General features: G+C 47.9%; 1 protein-coding gene across 18 annotated transcripts in view; it reads right to left on the reverse strand.

Moving 5' to 3' along the window:
* Window positions 1–23,545, reverse strand: part of ZFR2 (zinc finger RNA binding protein 2) — a 91,655-nt gene that overhangs the window by 24,145 nt on the left and 43,965 nt on the right. For 16 of the 18 annotated variants that reach the window (XM_019653396.1, XM_019653381.1, XM_019653382.1 and 13 more), the window contains 4 exons: window positions 4,797–5,034; window positions 4,014–4,128; window positions 3,156–3,374; window positions 2,754–3,031 (listed from right to left, as the gene is read on the reverse strand). In XM_019653396.1, coding sequence (XP_019508941.1) covers window positions 2,754–3,031; window positions 3,156–3,374; window positions 4,014–4,128; window positions 4,797–5,034 — 850 coding nt within the window. Of the gene's footprint in view, window positions 1–2,753; window positions 3,032–3,155; window positions 3,375–4,013; window positions 4,129–4,796; window positions 5,035–18,752; window positions 18,762–21,539; window positions 21,765–23,545 lie in introns of those variants that run through there. The other 2 variants (XM_019653379.1, XM_019653394.1) reach the window with 2 other exon arrangements.

Below are 23,545 nucleotides of genomic sequence, written 5' to 3' on the forward strand. Positions count from 1 at the left end.
GTGTGTGTGTGTGTGTGTGTGTGTGTGTGTGTGTGTGTGTGAGAGAGAGAGAGAGAGAGAGAGAGAGAGAGAGAGAGAGATGTATCTATTACATGATTTTGAAAGAGTGATACTCTTTTTTTTTTTAGTGGTGAAAGAGACGTTTATTAGAAGAGATAGTATATTCCAAAGAATTAGGAGTGGGCTGAGCACAAAGAAAAGCGGCTCAAGGCCAAGAGTAATACTCTTTATGTGCAACATATTAGGTACAGCCAAACTGGATGTTTCCATTCAGCAAGGAAGGCAGGATTTCTGAAACTCAGGCCTTAACCAGTAGGTTAGAGGACAAGACCAATTGAAGCTTTATGAAATGTGTGTTTTTGTTGCTTCTGCTTATTTGTCTTGGGTTGATTGTCTCATTCGTTAGTGATTTAAAATTTTTTGTGCTTAAAAGTTTATTTGCTTAATTATAAAATAGATGTGCATGTTTACATTTATGTAAAATATTTGCTGTGTAAAGTTTTGGGGTTTTTTTGGTTTATTCTCTTAAAAGATCACTATATTTAAGGAAAAATGAAGGTCAGCAAAAAAAAAAAATCAATGAATTTCTTAAGCCTGCATCCTTAAAGGATCACACAGTTAGTTTTGGGGTCTACTGTGAAAGAAAATTCTGGATTTTCTGAATCTGACCTCAGAAACCAAGCAAAGACACACTACACTTTCTTGTCAAAACACCACTAATAAACCGCGGGGCTCAACACAAGAGGGGCAACCGTGGGTCACAGGCCTCTGCATCCTGCACCAACGGGGCCCAAAACATCTGATTGCGTCTGACAAATGACCAAGCTCTTGTGTGGTGTCCCAGGCTCCTCTCCTGGAACCCTAAAGACAAGGCAAGCTGCAGCAAACACACATAAAGTAGGCCCACTAAACCAACGCATTCTGACTGTGCCAAGAGCTAACATTTGTGGAATAAAAATACCTCTGGAAAATACACAAGGGACTGACAACACCAGCTGGTTCTGGGGGCGGACTGGAGGCAGGGGCAGGAGTGGAGGGGTATTCGCTGGAATGTGGGAATCTTGTGAGCATTTTACCTAAGCAACGGAGTACGCCCGCATGCGCGTACACGTACACACGTACGTACACACATACGTACATACACGTACACACACACACACACACACACACACACACACTCAGACTCAGTAAAAGCCTATGGGGCACAGAATAGACTGGAAGGATATACACCAAGACATCGACTGTAAACTACTTCAGGTGGAGCGATTAGAGGCAGTTCTCGCCTGCTTCTTGGCACACATGGTCGTAGTTAACCACACAGCTTTGACAAACCTCGAAAAATCTGATTTCTATCTTCATCTCTAAAACTATTCTAAGTTCCTCAGGTTACTGACTCTCTCTGAGCCCCAGGTTTTCACCTGCCACATGGGGATGGTAACGATGCAGTTAGAAGCATGAAATACAGAAATGCTTCGTAGAGTACTCAGAGTAAGAGCAAGTGTTGCAATTTTTGTCATCCTTGCACCTGATTCCCAGAATAAATATACATTAAATGTGTAATGAGAGACAACCGGGGAGAAGTGTTAGAGAGGCCGCCTGGTGCTCCTGCATCGTCAAGGGCTCCCGCTGAAGCGCGAGGCCGCCCTCCTGACCCCCGTCCTAGAGTGGAGGCTATACTGTCAACTGTGCTGGCCTTGACTTACAGAGCAAGCTTAGATGGACACCCAGAGAAAATGCAGAAGTGTTGCCAGCCGGGCTACAGGGTGGCCATGCTGACACAGTCCCTTCCAGACACAGATGGAGACCCTGTGTGACTGTTTCAACATTCACAGGATGTGAGACAGCATTGGGGGCGGGGCAGCCAGGTGGGGGGTGGGTAGAAAGGGCAGCAAGATGGACCATGTGGTGCTGGAAGCGCTCAGGATCTTGGCAGTGGTGGCGGACTCACAAGTCCACCAGGTGATAAGTTCACACAGAACAAAACACACACGCATGCACATGTGCGTACAAATGAGCACAATAAAGCTGGGACATCTGAATAAGGACACACTGTGTCAATGTCAATACCCTGGTTACAATTCACAAAATGTTAGCATTGGGGGAAGCTGGGGGAAGGGTACACGGGACCTCTCTGCATTACTTGTTACCACTGCATGTGAACCTACAACTATCTCAATAAAAACTCCAACGTAAAAAGTGCTATTAACATTAACAAAACTGGGAATAAGAGAAATGGATGTTTCTACGTGCCAGTTGCTATGCTGAGTGGTGACACTCGGCAAACGCTGTCCCATGGGAGACTGAGGCTCAGAGAGGCTGTGACACCTGCTGAGGTGATAGCTTAGGGGGGCTGGGCTGTGAGCCCACAAGCCATCCACTTGGACAACATGCACACACACTCACTCACGCACCCGTGCCCACAAAGGCACATCACAGCTGGCCACGTCTGCTGGGCTCTCGCTGCTCGAGGAGGGGACACCTCTCCTACGCCAACTCAAGAGAAGACCCCCTCGCCCTAGGTTCAAGGCCACGCTTCTGCAGCCAACAATCAGCACTGCGCTGGTCTCGTTTCTTCCACTCAAACACCAGCAAGGCAATCTTCAGGCAATTCTGACGCACGCTTGACATCGCAAGTTTAACAACAGGACTCTTTTGGGCAGGCTACGTGCCAAACCTCTGGTTGGCCACAGGGGACAAGGGGGCTCTACCATCCAGTGGGGAGGCCTGCTCAGCATGGGGCACAGGGTGCTGACCTGGGGACCGGCACAGCTGATCTTGCAGATGTCACAGTAGTGAAGTGGGGACTGCCTGGGCCTGCCCTTGTGTTTGGTGGGAACTGGTGGCTTCCTGGCGAAGCTGCCAGCAGAACTGGCACTGGGGCTGCTCCCTGAGCTGTCCCACGGGAACGAGTCCACAGGCTTTGGGAGTGGAGGCAGCGGGGGCGGAGCCTGCATCTGTGGGGGGAGCAGTGGAGGGTAGTAAGGACCGGCTCCTGAGTACATCCACGTGTCATAGCTCGGGTACCCTGGTCCTAAGAAGCAGAGAGAATAAGAGAGGGAGATGCGTTGGTTTTGAGGGCAATGTTTATTTCGGGTGCAGACAAAATAATAAATAGGCTTTGCTCACATGCCTGCTCCGGGAAACCGCCGGCTTACCTGTGTCCGAGGTGGAGGCGAAGCTGTAGGAGGATGAGGATGGGGTGTAGGAAGGCAGGGTGGACAAGGAGGCCGCGGGCTGGACGCTGGTCACTGGGGCGTAGGTGTAACTGGAGGATGGGGCACTGGCTGGCTGCACCGCCCCAGTAGTGGGTGCTTGTTGTGGGGATTGCCCTTGGCCGTACCCACCGCTGGGCTGGCAGTAAGCTCCTTTGGTCCCTGAAAAGCAATCAGTGGTCCTCTGAAGAGTCACACTTCACCACCATCCCCAGGGAGCAGAGAGTGAGAACCACACTTCCTGTGACCACAACCAGCCTCCCCAGCTGCCGGAGCCAATTTGGGCCCCCACTTGTGGAAGGCCCCAGTGCGACTGGCCATGGGCCCCCTGGATGTCTAAGCCTCGACTGGAGGCTGGAGCCCCGGCCTCTGGTCCAGAGCTCGGATCCTAGCTGAGATTCATGTGTGACCTGTGCCCACCATTCCTTTCCAGGCTGTTCTTCTTCCTCTGTGTCATGCGTGTGAAAAGGTGTATGTGTATTCAATGTGTTCCTTACCTCTTTCATTTCTAAGATGCAAGTCCTCAGCAGAACGTACCCCCTTCCACCCTGGGAAAGCTTCCTTGGAAAACACTATCAGCTCAGTTTTTAGTTCTCTCTGTGTGTCTGTCTGTGTGTGTGTGTCTGTCCGTTTCTCTCACATACAAGCCCACCACCTAGTTGAGATGTCAGGCAGATCTGAGAAGACAGCCCTGACACTCACGTTACTCCCAGATCTCCCATGACTCTGGAATGTCTAGATATGACTTTCATGCAGTGACTCCCATGCCCTTGCTCCCACCCTCTGACTGCAGACACCTACCTGGCTGGCAGATCGTGGCCGTGGCAGGTAGCTGAGGCTGATCCACAGCAGGCAGGGGATACTGTTGGTTCTCGTAGCTACTGGCTGCTGTCGATGGTCTGTAGCCATAACTGTCCTGCAAGAGGGTTTCCGCGGGAGAGACACAGAGAGCAGGGAGAAAGGTGAGGTGTGTCCAGGGGGCTCGCTGGATTCTGTGCCAAGGGCAGTGGGGAGCATGGCTGGATTGTGGTTCACAGGGGGATTCGGGCTGTTGAGTGGATCAAGGACTACATGGAAGCAAGGACAAAAGCAACGAGCACAGGGAGAGGCCCTGGGAGGAGGCAGGAGTGCAGGAGGGTAGGTTTGGAGGGACAACTAGGAGGCCTTAGGAAAGCAATGGTGATGATGGAGGGAGGAAGGGGGCGGAGCCAGCTGGTAGAGCTTGGCTAACCAGGTGGCCTGTGGTGCCATTTACTGACCCACTCAGGGGCAACCTGTGGGTGGCAGAGGCTTGGGGGAGACCAAGTGCAGTGTGGGGTGCTTGGCAATTCCATGTGGAAACACAGCAGCCAAATCTGTAGCTCCGAGCTCCAAGGTGGGGAAAGTAGCATCTCTATACCGAAAGGGCCAACAAGGACAAACCTGTCCCCAATCATCAATACAGGCAGGGATGACAGCACGAGGAGGGTGGGGGTGTGTCCTGGACTGTCTGCTAGGACAGGCTGCCCACCACACTCTTCCACTTAACACCATCCATGTTTTCAAGGAAGGGTAGGTGCTGGTCAGAAAAAGGCCGGCTGATACCTGGTAGGAGGGAACAGTGGTAGGTGCAGGGACGGGGTCCAGGGGTCCACTGCCATAATCAAAGTCCTGGATGGAGTGGGGCTGGTACCCGCCATACCCTGCTGGGCTGCCGGTCCTGGGTGGCTGCATGGCCGTGGGGGGAAACGGTGGGGTCACGGTGGGGACCATTCCAAGTGCAGTTTGTGAGGCGAAGCTGGTTCCAGCAGCAGGGAGGGGAAAAGCCATGGGAAGCTGGGTGCTAGAACCACAACAAACACAAAAACCCGGCTGAATTAGATGGAGCTCTGCGTAGAACTTGAGATGAGCACGTCAATCCCAGCAGACACCACCATCAGTGCGTCCGATGCCTACTCATAGGCATCTCATGCGTCCGATGTAGCTGCTAACACTTGCTGAGACCTTCCGATGAGCAGAGGCACAGTTCTAAGCGCTCTTCATGAATGAACGCAATCTCCCAACAATGCTGTGAAGTAGGGACCATCCTTGTCCCCATTTTACAGAAGAGGAAACTCAGGCACGGAGAGTGGCAAAGTCAGGCCTGAACCCATGTGAAGACTTTTCAGCTCACCCACATGGGCGGCAGTCCTTTTCTCAACACCATGATTCCACAAAGAAAGTTGGACTTTAACGGCATTTTTAAACCAAAGAACAAGTGGACCCACCCGATTATTAAAATATGATTAGTTACCACTAAACGAAAAACTCTTTACTAACGAGAACCAGCTTCTACTGATGGCTTGCTCTGTAGGAAGCACAGCTCTGAGGCCTCTGTCTACATCCCCTCATTCATGCCTTACCACCTGTAGAGAAGATGCCAGCACCATCCGTCCATCCACCGGTCCATCTGTCCTCATTGTCTAGCTGAGAAAACTCTCTGAAGATCAGTGGCACATGTCTAGTGCTTGGGATCTTTCTGACCTCAGTGCTCCACGCTCTGCTAAATATCAGCCACCAGTAGATAGTCCTCAAATTTAAAAGCCTATTTGTTGGGAAGGTATCATCAAAGATTTCAGCCCAATACCAATAAGGATCATCATATAAGAAAGTTCTGGAGCATATCCCCGTCAGGTAAGGGGAGCCTAGTGTTAGAATATTTAGACATATGGTATGCAGACTTTCATTTGTACTTTTGCCCTGAGCTTCCCAAACGTAAAGGCTGACTACTTATTTGCTTGAATGTATCGCAAGTCATTCACCTAGTTTCCTATTGGTAGACATTTATATACTGGAGGTGCCAAAAAAATGTATCCACAAAACTTGTATTCATCTTTTGTTATTGGTATAGATTGAGTATTACAATTTTTTTTATTGGGGTATTGGGAGATGGGAACAGCGCTGAGGAATTGGAGGAAGGGGGACAGACAAATTGCTGTCTTTTTGTTCTTCAGTCTAGTTGTGGAGGACGTTGCTTCACTGGCCCAAGTTGGCACCATCATTGCGCTCTTCCCNCTGCGGCTGCTGGCTACACACAGTAGCCCATGGCAACCCACTGCAGCAGGGGCTGCAGCCTATGCCGTTGCAGGCGGCTCACGGCAGCCCAGCTCCAGGTTGAGCTGTTGTTCAGCATCTTAGCTGTAGAGGGCAGTGTCACTGCCCTCATATGTGGGATCCGAACCGGGGCCCTCTGGCGTCCCAAGCCAGCTCTTAACCAACGCGCCACTCGGCCGGCCCTCCCAATTTTTAAATGCTGGTGACTAATTCAAATAAAGCAAGCAAAACACCCTTCGCAAAGGCCAAAGAAAGCTGGTGTGAGAATCAAACATGGTCTTCAGGTTGCCCATTTTCAACCTGTGACCGAGACCGAGCAGTTGAAACTGGTGGTCAAGGAAGAGAAATCGAGTCACAAATTTAATCCTGGTAAAGCCTCCCCTTAAGCAGCGAGCTCTTCACCTACTTGTCACTCCTCCCCCTAACACTCCCCCAGGTGGTGTAAACTAAGCTATACTGAGATCAAGTCTGAGTGCTGAGCAGTTACAAATCTCAACATCGGAGGTCACCTATCCCGCAGCGCTGAGAGAAAAGCTCTGCTCCAGCATCTTGACCTTGGTTTTCCAGGAGCATCTGAGACTCACAGGGTGAGGTAACATCAAGAGCTTAGATGGTGCATTGTGAAGTGCAATACCCACTGCTAATATGGTCACTAAAGACATCCATCAGGGAGGAAGTTTTCAAATCCATTTTATTGGCAATAAAATCACATTTAATTACCTTATGTGTATACACACACATACATACATACATACACACCCTGCGATGATTTCATTTAACACTTTGGTTCACAAGGGTTTTATATTCAAAATATCCATAACAATTCTGATGTTTTTTTAAAGCAAATTTTATTTTCTTAACCACGAAAGCCCATGTGTATTCTCCATGTGAAAAGCCCATTACAGATCCAGAGTCTGGAAAACATCCTGACATACTGGAAAGGGGTTCGATGAAATAAATCCTTGGGCTCTTGAGAAGATGACAGGATTTCTGCCCCCACTCCCACATGCAACCTTCTTTAAAATGTAGGCAGGAGTCTCCGGCTCCAAATCAGGGCTGCTCAGCTCCTGGAGACAAAGTCACTCGGCTGCTCGGCATTCCCCAGGGACTGGTGGTGGTGGTGGTGGGGTTCCTGAGCCTCGAGGGTGAGCCAGATTCTGTTGGGCAGGGGAACGCCTGCAGTTCTCTTCCGCCCTTCTTCTGTACAGGAATATGGCCCCCACACAGAGGGGCGCTACATGCTTTGCCCTGCCTATCAGGTGCTAAGAACACCGTCTTGATGACATTATGCTGGTTAATGGTTAAGCTAAAGAGAAAGCATTAGGTACAAGTACTCCTAAAAGCAGTGAAACAATTTCCAACCAGGAACAATACAGCCGTGCCTTTTTAATGCTGTGAAAAACTGGTGAGAGGCCAACATTTCGGGAACAGTGAGGGGTCATCTATGGTTCCAGCCTCTCCTGCTGTTTTAATGGTCAGAAAAATCGCCACGGCCACATCTACGCAGGTCTAACACGTGCCTCTCTGGTGTCAACAATGGGAAGCAGGGGTAGACGGCCAACCTGAGGTTCCCATGAGCAAATGCCACAGACATCGAACCACCAACCATGGATTCAACCAATGACATTCAATATTTTAAAAGCCAATGCCTTTTTAAAACATTCATTCCAAGGGTCTTAGATGTTATAGCTTATTGTGCTCCCAGAGAGCAAACCTCATCAAGGAGTTATCCTCAGTCAACAGAACTGACTTTCCAAAATACAAAAATGCTACAGAATCAAAGTGAAGCAATTCTCAATTTTTAGTCAACAGTGACAAATAAGTGACTTGAATCGTTAACTTAAAAAAGCAAATGGGCAGTGATGTGCCACACATATAACCTATCTTTAGGGGGGAAAACATCTGCCAAAGAAAAATATCTACAAAAAAAAAAATCCCATTCCCCAAAATATTTACAAATGAAGTTTCCAGCTAAAAGAAATTGGCAACCTTAAAATTATCATATAACACAAGTATAAGAGAAAGAACAGGCAGAGAATTTTAGTTGCCAGTTTGTGGCTGATACCTTGGTACAAGGGACAAAAAAAGGGAACAATTACCAACCAATTAGACGTTGGGTGGTGCCCAAACCTTTTCCTACCAAGATTCTAAAGAATATGAGTAAACAGCACACTTCAGATTTAAGGCATCACAGACATAGAAAAAGACATGCAAAAAGGAAAGACAAAAGAAACAAACAAAAACTCTATAATTTGTGAAAGCTCCCTAATTTTGTTCGGAGTTAAACAGCATTACTTGGCTTTGATGAATAAGCTGTCTGAACAACTTAGAGCTATAATGAAAACAAAAATTGGTACTGACACAATAAAAAACCCCAGATCCGTCTTCATTGACTAAAACCAGTCGAAATGGTGAGCTCCTCCAACTAGTTCAGTATATACTATACCTTTTAATTATGAAATGTATCTACAATATCCTTTCTTGTTTAAACTTTTTAAAAAATAAAGCAGAGGTCATAAAGTGGAGGCAGGTATCATTTGTCCCACATAATCTGAATTTGGCACTGGTTTTAAAACTTGCATGATTTCACATAGAAAGGAGACTGCAGGTTCTCTGGGGAAATTGGAAGAAGACTCTCCACGCTGGGTTTGGTTGACAACAGGGTGTGTGTGTGTGTGTGTGTGAGAGAGAGAGAGAGAGAGAGAGAGAGAGAGAGAGAGAGAACGAACCAGGTAGAAGCTATCCTTGTTATGGCCTAGACTCACACATCACATGGCATAATTTCTGCCACGTTCCGTTAGTTTGAAGTGAATCAATCTAGCCCACACTCGCAGGGAAAGGATTAGGCCACACCTTTTGAAGGAAGAAGTATCAAAGAATTTGTGGACTTATTTTAAACCATCACGTTATTTCCAATTTTCTTCTGTTAAACCAGTGCTGCAAAGTATGTTCTATGTAAGTTCTCCATGTGCCTTCTCGTGCCAGCTGCCCCTCATGGCTTCCTGTCCAGCCTACATCCCACACCACCCACTCCAAACTGGGCACAGCCTAGGGGAATGGGGCCAGGCTAGCTGGCTTAGATCCATCAAGTTTTACCCTGAGCTTAGGGCACATGGGAGCGGCGTGGACCCAACCCAAACTGGCAAGGAAAATGGAAGGGATAGACATTGGGAGGACAACGAAAGGCCATGCCGTTGCAGCCACCTTGAAGGTTTGACAAGGGGGTCTGATCTGCCCAAGTTGCAAGGGCAGGGTCACTCAGTCCAAGTGAAAGCGCAGACCTGGAGCTCTCAGGACTGAGCCCTGCTGTTGCTGTGTAAGAGGCTGTCAGCACTGCAGTGACGCTGAGCAGCTCTGTGGGTACTCCCCTCTGCCCTGGCTGCCTTGCATGGTGACGGCCTCCACCTCCAACAGGGTCTCCTTCTCCCTGGTCCTGAAGCCCCAGCCCACGAAACAGTACCAACTGAGGGCACAGAGGCCAGTGTCTCTTGGGGCCTCTTGAGGCGGAAGGGTGTCTCATCCTTCATCTGATGAGAGCCTGGAGGAAGTAGAGATAACCTCAGGGCTTTCTCCACCTGGACCTCGAAAGCTTTGTCTCCACCTAGTGGGGCCCCACCTAAGGCAACCAGTGGAGGCAGATGGCTGTTAACCTTGTTCCATGCCAGGAGGAATATATACGTGGCCTATTTAGTCTAGGGCAGGATTTCTTGGTGCTGTTCACATTGGGCTGGGTCACTCTCTGGGTGGGGACATCCTGGGCATTGCAGGGTGTTGAGCAGCATCCCTGGCCTCACCCGCTCGATGCCAGGAGCACCCCAGTCGTGACAACCACGGATGCCCCCACTGTCCAGTTGAGAACTGCTGGCCTAGGACAAGCTCAGTCCCAGGGCACCAGCTGGGCAGCGTCATAGGCTGGTTTATGCCTGGTCCAGACCCTAATCCAGAAGGATCCCCAGGACATTGTGGGGTGCCTCTCACAGAACATTTGCAAGTGTAAATTTAAAAGGACACATGTGTTGCATATGACCCTGAATGGTGGTGTTATACACACTGAAGTTTGAAGATCACTCAGCTAGACTAAAAGGGAGGGACAAAAGGAGCCTACATGCAGATGGCTGTTACACCTTGACGTAATTCAGAGGCTGCAGTGAAAGATCTCAGGTGTTCTGCATGCCTGCAGGGCGACTCCCATCGGTGTTATTATGAGATGTCACAACTGTAAACAGACTAGTTGGCTGTGAGGCATACAGGGGCAAGGTTAACATCAGCTTTCAGTTCAATGTGAAGCAGTGAAATGCCCTTGACCTCATCAAAGGTCACCCCCTCTTCCGCCTGCAGGAGTGGAGAGCCTCCCCCATGCAGACAGCTGAGATGTTGGGAGAGGGGCGGGGGGACCAAGACAGGACATCTGAAGGAAGGATGGACCTGTGACAACCCAGCAGGTAACAGGAACCATGCAACCAAGGCTGAAAGGGTGCCTGGAATTTCAGAGGGTGGGGGCTCGGACCAGGTCGAGAGAAGGGCCTGGCACAGATACTGGAATGGGAGAAAGGCACGAGACTGACAAAGAAACTGTCCTATGTGCTGAGGGACACAGGATATGTGGGGTGACAGGAGGCTGGACAGTAGGCTGGGGGCTCTCAGATGCTAGGCAGAATCCAGGTTTTATCTAGTGAGCAATGGGGAGTCACCAAGGTGTCTCTTGCCAAGATCTGACCTGTTTTAGGATGCTAAGGTGGTGCCATGGACTTAATTGTGTCTTCCTCCTCCCAATTCATGCTGAAGCCCTAATCCCCAGCGTGACTGTATTTGAAGATGGGGCCTTTAAGGAGGTAACTGCAGTTAAATGAGGTCATATGTGTGGGGCCCTAATCCTGTAAGAGGGGTATCCTTATTAGAGACACCAAAGATTGCACACAGAGAAAAGACGTGAGGATATGGGGAAAAGGCACCCATCTGCAAGCCAAGGACAGAGGCCTCAAGAGAAATCAACCCTGCCAGAACCTTGATCTTGGACTTCTAGCCTCCAGAACTAGGAGAAATAAATTTGTTGTTTAAGCCATCCAGTCTCTAGTTTTTTATGGCGGCCCAAGCTGACCAATACAATTGGTGATGGCTGTAGAGGGGAGAAGCAGGGGAAAGGACTGCTGGGAGACACGAGACATGCAGGGGCTTCAATAAAAGTGGTGGAGATGGAATAAGAATGCCTTGACACATCATGTAACCTGCGAAATTTGGCTAAAGCTGGCTCCTGGCAATCTGGGGCTTTACAAACACCTAAAACGGGGCTTTGCAGAGCAGTCAAGTGTAATGAATGTTTGATGGCAATGATCAAAGTGGTGGTGTGACCCAAAAGGGGAACACTCGGCCTACCTTAATCTGAGTAATTGCTCATGACCCCACAAAGCCACCAACATACAGCTGTTTGTGGTCTGGGAAGATAAAGTGTCACCTCACTTTTATTTAGCTAAGCAAGCTCTCCGAGGAAATAGAGCATGGAGTATTCCTAGAATTTGGGGAGAGCATGTCTTGTGGGTCTCCTCCTCAGCGTGCAGCCCAGATAGAATGGATAAAGGAAGAAATGGTTATGAAACAGGGCTCAGCAAAGTACTGTCTTCTCTAGTTGCATCATCATATGGCAAGGGACAAAGCAGCTCTGTTATAAAGGCACTAATCCCATTCATGAGGGCTCCACCCTCTTAACCTAATCACCTCCCAAGGTTCTACCTGCTAATATCATCACATTGGGATTATGTTTAAACACATGAATTTTGTGAGGACAGAAACCTTCGATCTATGGCAGCATCACTTCCACTGTAGTCTATCTGCTAAGGTGAGGCACAAGGAAGCCCAGATTCAAGGGCCAGAGAAATCAATGCCATTTTTAGATGGGAAGAGCTACAAGGTCACAGCAGAAAGGGGGTGGATATTAAGAGTAAAGAACAAGGAGGGCGACCAAGTGACTCAGTTGGTTAAGAGCTCGCTCAAGAGTTTGAGCTCTGAGCAACAGCAGTTTGATGCTCGACCCGAGCTGAGCTGCCAACAAGTGGCAGGATGGCTCAGCTTAAAAATAAATAAATAAATAAAATAAAAAAGAGTAAAGAACAGAGACTTTTTTTTTTTTTAGCTGAGCCATCCTGCCACCTGTTGGCAACTCAGCGGCAGCTCCGCTCAGGCCGGGAATTGAACCAGCGATCTTGTTGCTCAGAGCTTGCTTAAGAGTGCAAACTCTCTTGAGTGAGCTCTTAACCAACTGAGCTACTCGGCCAGCCCAAGAACAGAGACATTTTAGGAACCAATCTACCACATCCGGATTTTAGGAGTTGAACTAGCCAAAAACTGGCTCATGGAAAAGACTTTTTTTTTTTAAGAAATTTTATTGGGGAACAGTGTGTTTTTCCAGGACCCATCAGCTCCAAGTCAAGTCATTGTTTCAATCTAGTTGTGGAGGGGGCAGCTCCTTGGCCCATATGGGAATCGAACACAGCAACCTTGGCATTATGAGCCTGCGTTCTAACCACCTGAGCTAACCAGCCGCCCCAGAAAAGACTTTCCACAGGCATGACCTATATGGTTGTCAAAACCTAGGTAATCTAGACCAGGGATTCTCACCAAAGGTGGTTCTGACCCCCAGGGGACACTGGGAGGTGTCTGGAGACATCTGTAGTTGTCACAATGGGGATGTTCCTGGCATTTAGTGGGTGGGGGCCAGAGATGCTGTTCAACACCCCACAGTGCCCAGAATGGCCCAACAGAGTGACCCGGCCCTGATGTCAGTGGTGTTGCTGACAAGGACGGGTTTGGGGTTCCTGGGGTTGGAGATCTGGGATTAGAGTCTAGCTTCTGGGGGCATAAGCAGCTGAGTGGGCAACAGAGACTATGGCTTCTGCCCAGTCTCCCTGCCCCAGGTCTGAAGGGAGAAAGCCCTATACCCCTTTTCCAGCTCCCTGCAGTGGAAGGTCACTGGTCACATCACCTTCTCTCAACTTTTCCTAGCCTTTTCCTGAGTTCTTTTAAGACTCAGATGCAAGCTGTGACTTCCTGCCCTCTGATTCTCACAGAGAGTTTTGCCTGTAATCACCTGAGACTTCATAGGCCCCGGTTAACAATCCCTGCTGGAATGGGGGCATCAAAAAGCAATCATTGAAGGGCCGGCCGAGTGGCTCACTTGGTTAAGAGCTCACTCAAGACTTTGAGCTCTGAGCAGCAGCGGTTCGATTCCCGGCCCGAGCTGAGCAGCCGCTGAGCAGCCAACAGGTGGCAGGATGGCTCAGCTTAAAAAAAATAAAAATAATAAAAAAGCAATCATTGAGGTTAAATGGCAAATGTTACATGGCCTGGCCTGGAGTGGTGAAATGTAGTAAATTCTTCTTCCAATGGCATTGACTTCTCCATGCTATCACTTAGGCACTCCCACAGATTAAAATCCCATGGGCCCAAATGAGACATTCACTAAGAGCAAGAAGGTAAAGAAGTTGAGGATGTTAGGGTTCTGCATGAGAACTAGGTTAGAGTTCACAGGGGTTGTAAGCTTAGTAACTGGGTGGAGAGCCATGGCCCAGTAGGATGGGCACAGGGTCCGGAGCCAGACCATCTGGCTTCCAATCCTGGCTCTGCTCATTGTGAGGCCTTGAGTCATTTGTTCTTTTCTTGCCCCTGTTTACTCACCTGTAAAATGGGAAAACCTAACCTCTTGGGATAGCATAACAAACAAGAACTGATGTGCTACAGTGCCTCACACATGGCAGGAGCTCACAATGCAGCCAAGGGTCGCCAGGTCTTCTGATTTTAAGCGATGCTATAAATTAGGGGTTTTGTAAAGCCTCCCAATTTTTTTTTTAAGATTTTTATTGGGGAATTGGGAGATGGGAACAGCGCTGGGGAATTGGAGGAAGGGGAACAGACAAGTTGCTGTCGTTTTGTTCTTCAGTCTAGTTGTGGAGGACGTTGCTTCACTGGCCCAAGTTGGCACCATCATTGCGCTCTTCCCAGGCGAGGCTGATCAGTCACCGGCTTCTGGACGGCCGCTCACTGCGGCTGCTGGCTACACACAGTAGCCCATGGCAACCCACTGCAGCAGGGGCTGCAGCCTATGCCGTTGCAGGCGGCTCACGGCAGCCCAGCTCCAGGTTGAGCTGTTGTTCAGCATCTTAGCTGTAGAGGGCAGTGTCACTGCCCTCATATGTGGGATCCGAACCGGGGCCCTCTGGCGTCCCAAGCCAGCTCTTAACCAACGCGCCACTCGGCCGGCCCTCCCAATTTTTAAATGCTGGTGACTAATTCAAATAAAGCAAGCAAAACACCCTTCGCAAAGGCCAAAGAAAGCTGGTGTGAGAATCAAACATGGTCTTCAGGTTGCCCATTTTCAACCTGTGACCGAGACCGAGCAGTTGAAACTGGTGGTCAAGGAAGAGAAATCGAGTCACAAATTTAATCCTGGTAAAGCCTCCCCTTAAGCAGCGAGCTCTTCACCTACTTGTCACTCCTCCCCCTAACACTCCCCCAGGTGGTGTAAACTAAGCTATACTGAGATCAAGTCTGAGTGCTGAGCAGTTACAAATCTCAACATCGGAGGTCACCTATCCCGCAGCGCTGAGAGAAAAGCTCTGCTCCAGCATCTTGACCTTGGTTTTCCAGGAGCATCTGAGACTCACAGGGTGAGGTAACATCAAGAGCTTAGATGGTGCATTGTGAAGTGCAATACCCACTGCTAATATGGTCACTAAAGACATCCATCAGGGAGGAAGTTTTCAAATCCATTTTATTGGCAATAAAATCACATTTAATTACCTTATGTGTATACACACACATACATACATACATACACACCCTGCGATGATTTCATTTAACACTTTGGTTCACAAGGGTTTTATATTCAAAATATCCATAACAATTCTGATGTTTTTTTAAAGCAAATTTTATTTTCTTAACCACGAAAGCCCATGTGTATTCTCCATGTGAAAAGCCCATTACAGATCCAGAGTCTGGAAAACATCCTGACATACTGGAAAGGGGTTCGATGAAATAAATCCTTGGGCTCTTGAGAAGATGACAGGATTTCTGCCCCCACTCCCACATGCAACCTTCTTTAAAATGTAGGCAGGAGTCTCCGGCTCCAAATCAGGGCTGCTCAGCTCCTGGAGACAAAGTCACTCGGCTGCTCGGCATTCCCCAGGGACTGGTGGTGGTGGTGGTGGGGTTCCTGAGCCTCGAGGGTGAGCCAGATTCTGTTGGGCAGGGGAACGCCTGCAGTTCTCTTCCGCCCTTCTTCTGTACAGGAATATGGCCCCCACACAGAGGGGCGCTACATGCTTTGCCCTGCCTATCAGGTGCTAAGAACACCGTCTTGATGACATTATGCTGGTTAATGGTTAAGCTAAAGAGAAAGCATTAGGTACAAGTACTCCTAAAAGCAGTGAAACAATTTCCAACCAGGAACAATACAGCCGTGCCTTTTTAATGCTGTGAAAAACTGGTGAGAGGCCAACATTTCGGGAACAGTGAGGGGTCATCTATGGTTCCAGCCTCTCCTGCTGTTTTAATGGTCAGAAAAATCGCCACGGCCACATCTACGCAGGTCTAACACGTGCCTCTCTGGTGTCAACAATGGGAAGCAGGGGTAGACGGCCAACCTGAGGTTCCCATGAGCAAATGCCACAGACATCGAACCACCAACCATGGATTCAACCAATGACATTCAATATTTTAAAAGCCAATGCCTTTTTAAAACATTCATTCCAAGGGTCTTAGATGTTATAGCTTATTGTGCTCCCAGAGAGCAAACCTCATCAAGGAGTTATCCTCAGTCAACAGAACTGACTTTCCAAAATACAAAAATGCTACAGAATCAAAGTGAAGCAATTCTCAATTTTTAGTCAACAGTGACAAATAAGTGACTTGAATCGTTAACTTAAAAAAGCAAATGGGCAGTGATGTGCCACACATATAACCTATCTTTAGGGGGGAAAACATCTGCCAAAGAAAAATATCTACAAAAAAAAAAATCCCATTCCCCAAAATATTTACAAATGAAGTTTCCAGCTAAAAGAAATTGGCAACCTTAAAATTATCATATAACACAAGTATAAGAGAAAGAACAGGCAGAGAATTTTAGTTGCCAGTTTGTGGCTGATACCTTGGTACAAGGGACAAAAAAAGGGAACAATTACCAACCAATTAGACGTTGGGTGGTGCCCAAACCTTTTCCTACCAAGATTCTAAAGAATATGAGTAAACAGCACACTTCAGATTTAAGGCATCACAGACATAGAAAAAGACATGCAAAAAGGAAAGACAAAAGAAACAAACAAAAACTCTATAATTTGTGAAAGCTCCCTAATTTTGTTCGGAGTTAAACAGCATTACTTGGCTTTGATGAATAAGCTGTCTGAACAACTTAGAGCTATAATGAAAACAAAAATTGGTACTGACACAATAAAAAACCCCAGATCCGTCTTCATTGACTAAAACCAGTCGAAATGGTGAGCTCCTCCAACTAGTTCAGTATATACTATACCTTTTAATTATGAAATGTATCTACAATATCCTTTCTTGTTTAAACTTTTTAAAAAATAAAGCAGAGGTCATAAAGTGGAGGCAGGTATCATTTGTCCCACATAATCTGAATTTGGCACTGGTTTTAAAACTTGCATGATTTCACATAGAAAGGAGACTGCAGGTTCTCTGGGGAAATTGGAAGAAGACTCTCCACGCTGGGTTTGGTTGACAACAGGGTGTGTGTGTGTGTGTGTGTGTGAATGTAGGGGTGCAAGCTCTGGCTTGGTATCTCCCCACCCCCCACTCCATACACTCTCTACCCTCTTAGACTTGATTCATTTATGTACATGTCTGGCCTTTACAGGGCTGTCTGCAATCCCTGATATGAAGTTTCACAAACTTTCAATTAATAATATAAGATAAAAAGAGAATGAATACAGGTTTACAAATGCTGTCAGCACATTTTCCTTATTTTTCCAGGACTACTCAGTTATTCATCCAGATCAATGGTCATTGACCCCTTACCTCTCTATAACCACACAAAAGGACACCAATTACACTCATGTGAAAAATTAATTTTAAAAAATCACTTGAAAATGCTTTTAAATTTGATGTATTGTCCTGATAATTCTCAATATACACAATGGTAGATCCAGACAAAAGACAAAATGTAACAAAAATATTAAAAATTCAGAAACAGAATATGTTTAGGGGGGGAAAAAAATCTCTATTAGGAATTTACTTATGCTCCATTGTTGATGAAGTGATTTTTGGTTCTAAAACAGAAAAAATGAAAATTCAAAATCCACACTTCAAACATTTGAAATGTACCAAATGTATCTGCAATAGGATCTAAGACAGCAAAGTTCTGTCATCTGAAAGGTTTTCCTTAAAATACACTTAAATTTTTGTTGGCAGTCTGGAGCTGCCACTCAAAATTACCTCCCAAGGAATTCCTTCAATCAAGCCCTAACATGTATTTTAGCCTTACTGAAATGGGCCTTTAAAAAAACAACAGCAACTACATTCTAACAGGAAAACTTGACTGCCTTGCTACTCCAAGGCCAACTTCCTGTCAGTCCCACCAGGGAATAAATGGGTGCTGCTTAGGTGCTCACTTATCAAGACTGCTTCAAACTCAGCTAGAGGTTCCCACAGGCCCCACCTTCCGGGGAGTCCAATGCAACGTTGCTTTTAGGTGAGGTGGTAGGAGTCCATTTAGAGGCATGCACCCTGGCCCGTGATGCAGGAACACCAGATTCTCCCTGGCAGCCTGTGCTCCTTGTATCTAAGCTTAGGGGACAGACGGGCCTTGGCAGGTAAGGTTCACTCTGGAAGGGTCTGGAGACATGTGGACGGGCAGGCACTGGAGGCAGGCCTTGGTACAGCCATACCTAACAGAGCAGAGAGCTCCTAATCAGGGGTGTTAATGCAATCTTCTGTCTGCCAGCAGTTCCCATGGTAGGTGTGGGCTCTAGTGCCTTTCCCAAGCTATCCGTTGCTTCTGGGAGAGATTTTTGATTTATGGATTATGATGTAAGGAATATTCCTATCCTGAGCCACGGTGATCAGTTTTAAAAGCCAAGAAAACCTACTCAAAATTCCTCTAAGAAACAAACTCTTGTCTTTGCTTTGGCAACTCATGAAACAGTCTTTGTAAATACTGTTGTCCAAATGCTACCATAAAGTTGGTACTCACAAAACCTGTTACCTAATCAGCTTTTCCATGACACATTATATGAGAAATGTGTACTTTAAAAGCTGGTGAAGGGGGCCAGCCGAGTGGAACATTGGTTAAAAGTTGGCTCGGGACTCCAGCTCTGAGCAGCAGGGCCCCGGTTTGGATCCCGCATTAGGGCCAGTGATGCTGTGCCCTCTACAGCTAAGATGGTGAACAACAGCTCAACCTGGAGCTGGGCTGCTGTGAGTCGCCGGCAATGGCGGAGGCTGCAGTGGGCTGCCATAACCTACCGTGAGTGGCTGGCAGCTGGCGTGAGCTGCCAAGAGCTGCAGTGAGCAGCTGTCCAGGGCCCGGCGACTGATCTGCCTCACCCGGGAAGAGCGCAATGATAATACCAACTTGGGCCAGTGAAGCAACGTCCTCCACAACTAGACTGAAGAACAAAAGGACAGCAACTTGTCTGTTCCCCTTCCCCAATTCCCCAAAGCTGTTCCCCTCCCCTAATTCCCCAATAAAATCTTAAAAATAAAATAAAAGCTGGTGAAGGTTCCAAGCAAAAGCCATTTTCCCCAAAAGAGAATGTCTGCTTAACGTAAAATCATTCCGATAATGCAGATTATTTTGTTTAAATGTTTTGTGAGACTGAAATTTATTTTGCTATGATTCATTTTAGTTTTAGTTAAAACTATTCATGCTCAGGGACAATTCCAAAGACAAACTAATTTGACATTGGGTTCATGGTAGTTCCACATCCTTGGTTATATGTGTGTATACCGTATCACCTACATCATCAGAATACAGATAATAGCTGTGCTAAAATATGTAAGTACTGTAAGTCAAATAAATGACAAAAATATCTACTGAAGCCCAGCCATTACAGGCATACCTCATTTTATTGTGCTTCACTTTAATGTGCTTCAGATATCACATTTTACAAATTGAAGGTATGTGACAACCCTGAATCAAGCAAGTCTATCAGTGCCATTTTAGCGTTTTTAGCAATAAAGTATTTTTTTAATTAAGGCATGTACATTTTTTTAGACACAATGCTGCTGTACACTTAATAGGTTACAGCAGAGTGTAAACATAACTTTTATATGCATTGGGAAACCAAAAATTTCATGTGACTCGCTTTACTGCGATATTTGCTTTACTGCAGCAGTGTGGAACCGAACCCACAATATCTCCAGGTATGCCTGTTCCTATTTCAACAGTGTAAACACTCCATTTCTCCTCTGGAAGGTAATTTTAATAGAAAGCATAACATTAAAGTGATTTTCCAGTTCTGACTGAAGAATGCACTGGAGAAAGAGAAAGAAAAAAAAACTAGCAAGCAGAGAGAAGAGTGGAGCGTTTCTAAAAGTGTACAGTCTCAGACAGCCTACAAGACTAGCAGAGTCCTGCTTCTTTAATCATTGGCAAGTAATACTACCAAGGATGATGGAAACAAGGCAGAATAAAATAAAAACCTAATACTCTGTTCCAGGAAACAGCAGGCTATGCATTCTTTCCCTGATAGAAACCCCATCACCAGCCAAACATTACGCCTTAGAGAACACACTAAGTGCATAACACATCAGGAGCGCTCCCAATGTCCACAGCCCTTGTTTCCAAGCCCTGGTCTGGTTCCTCATGTCTCATAGGAAAGAACATGGCAGATTCACAACAACCAGGTTGAGGAGATGGCACTCATTTTCCACTAGCCTCATCTATTTGCAACACACTGAAACAAGAGTATGAACATGTGCAGCAAAGGCCCCTAGTGCAGCTGAAACTTTTCTCTCAAGTTGCAAAAGGGGTGGCTGGCACCTGTGGTTGGCTCCTCAGAGTCTGTGAGAAACAGCCCAAGAGGTTCTGCCAGGCTACCAAGTGGAAACTGACACAAGGGTGATAAATGAAAATGATGGGGGAGGGGGCACTTCCCCTCAGGGATGCCAGCCCTGCACCCCTTGCTGGGGCCTTGATCTTGAGTGCTGAAAAAGACAGCAGAGATGTTCCAAGGAGAACTGGTGTGTGTGTTTGGGGCGAGGCAGGGGGGGTGGGGAGCAGGGGGCCTGTGGGTAGTGTTTGTATATTTGAAGTACAAAAATACCCCATGTATCTACCCATAGAACCATCCTTCCCCTGGCTGCTTCCTATCCCTGCCTGTCACACCCCGCCCCCACCCCCCATCTCTTCTCTAGGCTCCTTTCTCTCTCTCCCCTCCCAAACGCCTGGGTCCTGGTCCTTTTCTAGATCTTGAATATCCAAACACCTACTCCACAGAGTTTCAAGGTCCCAGGTCCCTCTACCCCTCCCAACTGTCCCAGCTGTACCCTTCCTAACTGTTCCGCCTCCCCTGGAAGCCCCAAGTGCCCACCCTCCTATTGGGTCTCAGGACTTCCCGTTTGTCAAGTCGGCTACCCCCTCCCCAAGTCTCTGCTCGACCCCCCAAACAAGCCTCAACCCTCCTCCCCATGTCTCTGCCATTTTCTGGTACCCTCCCAGGTCTGTGTTTTCTCACACTCTCCACCTCCACCTTCAGGGGTCAGTACCTCCAAACCGCACATGCCCCTGCCTGGCCAGGTACCCGCCCAGGTAGGTCATATCCCCACCTCCACTCCTTTCCCCACCTCTCCAAAGTGTCTGCTCCATCCCCTGCCAGGCCAGGTAACCTCCAGGATCTCCTCCGCCTTCTTTCCATTCTCACCAGGGGTTTTGGCGCTCCCACCCTCCATCCTCTGCCCCTCCCCGCCCCCGCCGAGCCAGATACCCTCCGAGGTCCGCCTTCTCTCTCCCTCTTCAGGTGGCGGCGCTCTTCTCAAGGCAGTCCCCTCCCCCGTCAGATCTCGGCGGCCCCGTTGGGTACCGATACCCTACGCAGCACTGCTCAGTGTCCATCTCCCCAAAGGGCCCAGGGCCCCCCTCCGCTCTCCCCTTGACAAGACACAACGCGGGGCCGCGGCCTCCCAGGTTCCGCGGCCATCTTAGCCAAAACGGGCCCCCTAACTCGCGTGCCACCTAATTCCGACCAAGACGCGAACCCGCGGGTATTCGCGGCGCAACTTCCCCAGGACAGGGCAGCGCGGGGCCGTTACCTGTACTGCGGGCCAGCACCGTGCGCAAAGCCGTAATAGCTCCCCGCCGCCATCTTAGCGTCTCCACAGAGCGTGAGCCAACCCCAGTAGCAAGGGTGCGGGGGTCTCCGGCGCGTGACGTCACCAGGGCCGCGTGCCGCTCGCGTTCAGCCACGCGCCCCAGGCCCCGCCCCCCGCGCGAGGCTACCGCCTCGCTTCCCACTCCGCGACTGGGACATTGATTCTGCCGCTGGCCCCGCCCCCGCCTCTTATTCGGAGCCTCGCCTTCTATTTAACCACCCAAATGTGGGAGTCTACGCTCAAATCCCGCCCCTTGCTGCAAATCCCGCCCCTTCTCCGAGCCCCGCTTCCCCTTTCACCATTCATTCAGCTTTGGGGGCCTCACGTCCCCCTTTCGACCCCGTACTCCAAGCCCCGCCCTGGATGCGAGCCTGGAAATGGTTTTACTTTATGTCCCACTTGAGTGGGTTTAGGAGCCCCTCTGACAGCTTCTGGCTGCGTGGGAGTGGCCCTGTTGATACGTCCAAGTCCTGCTTGTCCCTTCAGCAACATCCTGGATGCTAGCCTTTTTGTGGGGCCTTCTAAGAGCTCACTCAGCACCTCAAATTCAGTGGCTCTAATTAGTGGTTGTCAACTGGAGTGATTTGCCCCCAGGGGACACTGGGCAGTGTCTGGGGATATCTATGGTTGTCATGACTGGGGGTGCTCCTGGCATGGAGTGGGTGGGGGCCAGGGATGCTGTTTAACACCCCACAGTGTCCAGAATGGCCCCCTACAATGGAGCCATTGTCACTAGTCAACGGGGTCAAATGTCACTAGTACTGGGGAGGAGAAACCCTACTCTAAGGGTAATTCATCTTGAGAAAGATAGCTTGACCCATCTATTACAGGCCAGGCTTTATGGGGGGGATGCAGCAGTGAGCAAAACTGACATTGTACTCATCCTTGGGAACTTAGAATCAGGGAAGCAGATCATAACCAAACTACTAATTACAAGTACGGTACTTTTTTTGGTTAATAACAGGTTTATTGAGATATAATTCACATACCATACAATTCATCCATTTAAGGTGTGCAATTCAGTGGTTTTTAGTACCTTCACAGAGTTGTGCAACTATCTCCACTGACTCCAGAACACTTTCATCACTCCAGGAAGAAACCATGTCCCCATTAACAATCACTCCCCAATCCCCTCCACCCCAGCCCCTGCAACCACTAGTTTGCTTTCTGTCTCTATGGAGTTGCCTGTTCTACACATTTCATATCAGTGGAATACTACTCAGCAATAAAAAGCAATAAACTTTTGATATATACCACCATTTGGATGAAATTCTAGAGAATTATGCTGAGTGGGAAAAGCCAATGCCAAAAGGCTACATACGCTTATGATTCTATTTACATAAAATTCTTGAAAGGTCAAAACTATAAAAATGAAAACATATTTGTGGTTTCCTGGGGATGGGGAAATGGGGAGTGGAAGTGGCTATAAAATGGCAACATGAGGGATCCTGGAATGATGGAAGTGTTTTGAATCTTGACTGTATCAAAAGCAATAGTGATATTGTACTATAATTTTGTAAGATGTTAACCATTGGGTAACATGGGGGGAAAGGGATCTCTGTTATTTCTTACAACTGCATGTGATTCTAAAATTATTTCAAAATTTTAAAAATTAATTTTTAAAAAGACCCAAAAAAGTACATTGCTGGATGTGGTGGGGTGGTGTTATTTTGCCCTTTAATTTAAACAGTCAGGGACCTAGTTAATTCTTGGAAAGAAACCATGGCGAGCCCAGGGTGCCAAGGAAAGCCGTATGGGTGATTTAGTTGGTATCATTCTTCCATATGTGTCTTTATGACCATGTGTGGCCTTGAGGAACAATCTACTGGGTCTGAAGAACACAGTTCTCCCACCATGCACTGGCTAAAGTTCAGCATGGTAATTACACATGGCCTTTCTCCAGTTCTCTGCAGCTCTAGATAACGAAAGCTGCATGTATTATACAA

The sequence above is a fragment of the Hipposideros armiger genome, unplaced genomic scaffold, assembly GCF_001890085.2.
Source record: "Hipposideros armiger isolate ML-2016 unplaced genomic scaffold, ASM189008v1 scaffold_202, whole genome shotgun sequence".
Taxonomy (NCBI): Eukaryota; Metazoa; Chordata; class Mammalia; order Chiroptera; family Hipposideridae; genus Hipposideros; species Hipposideros armiger.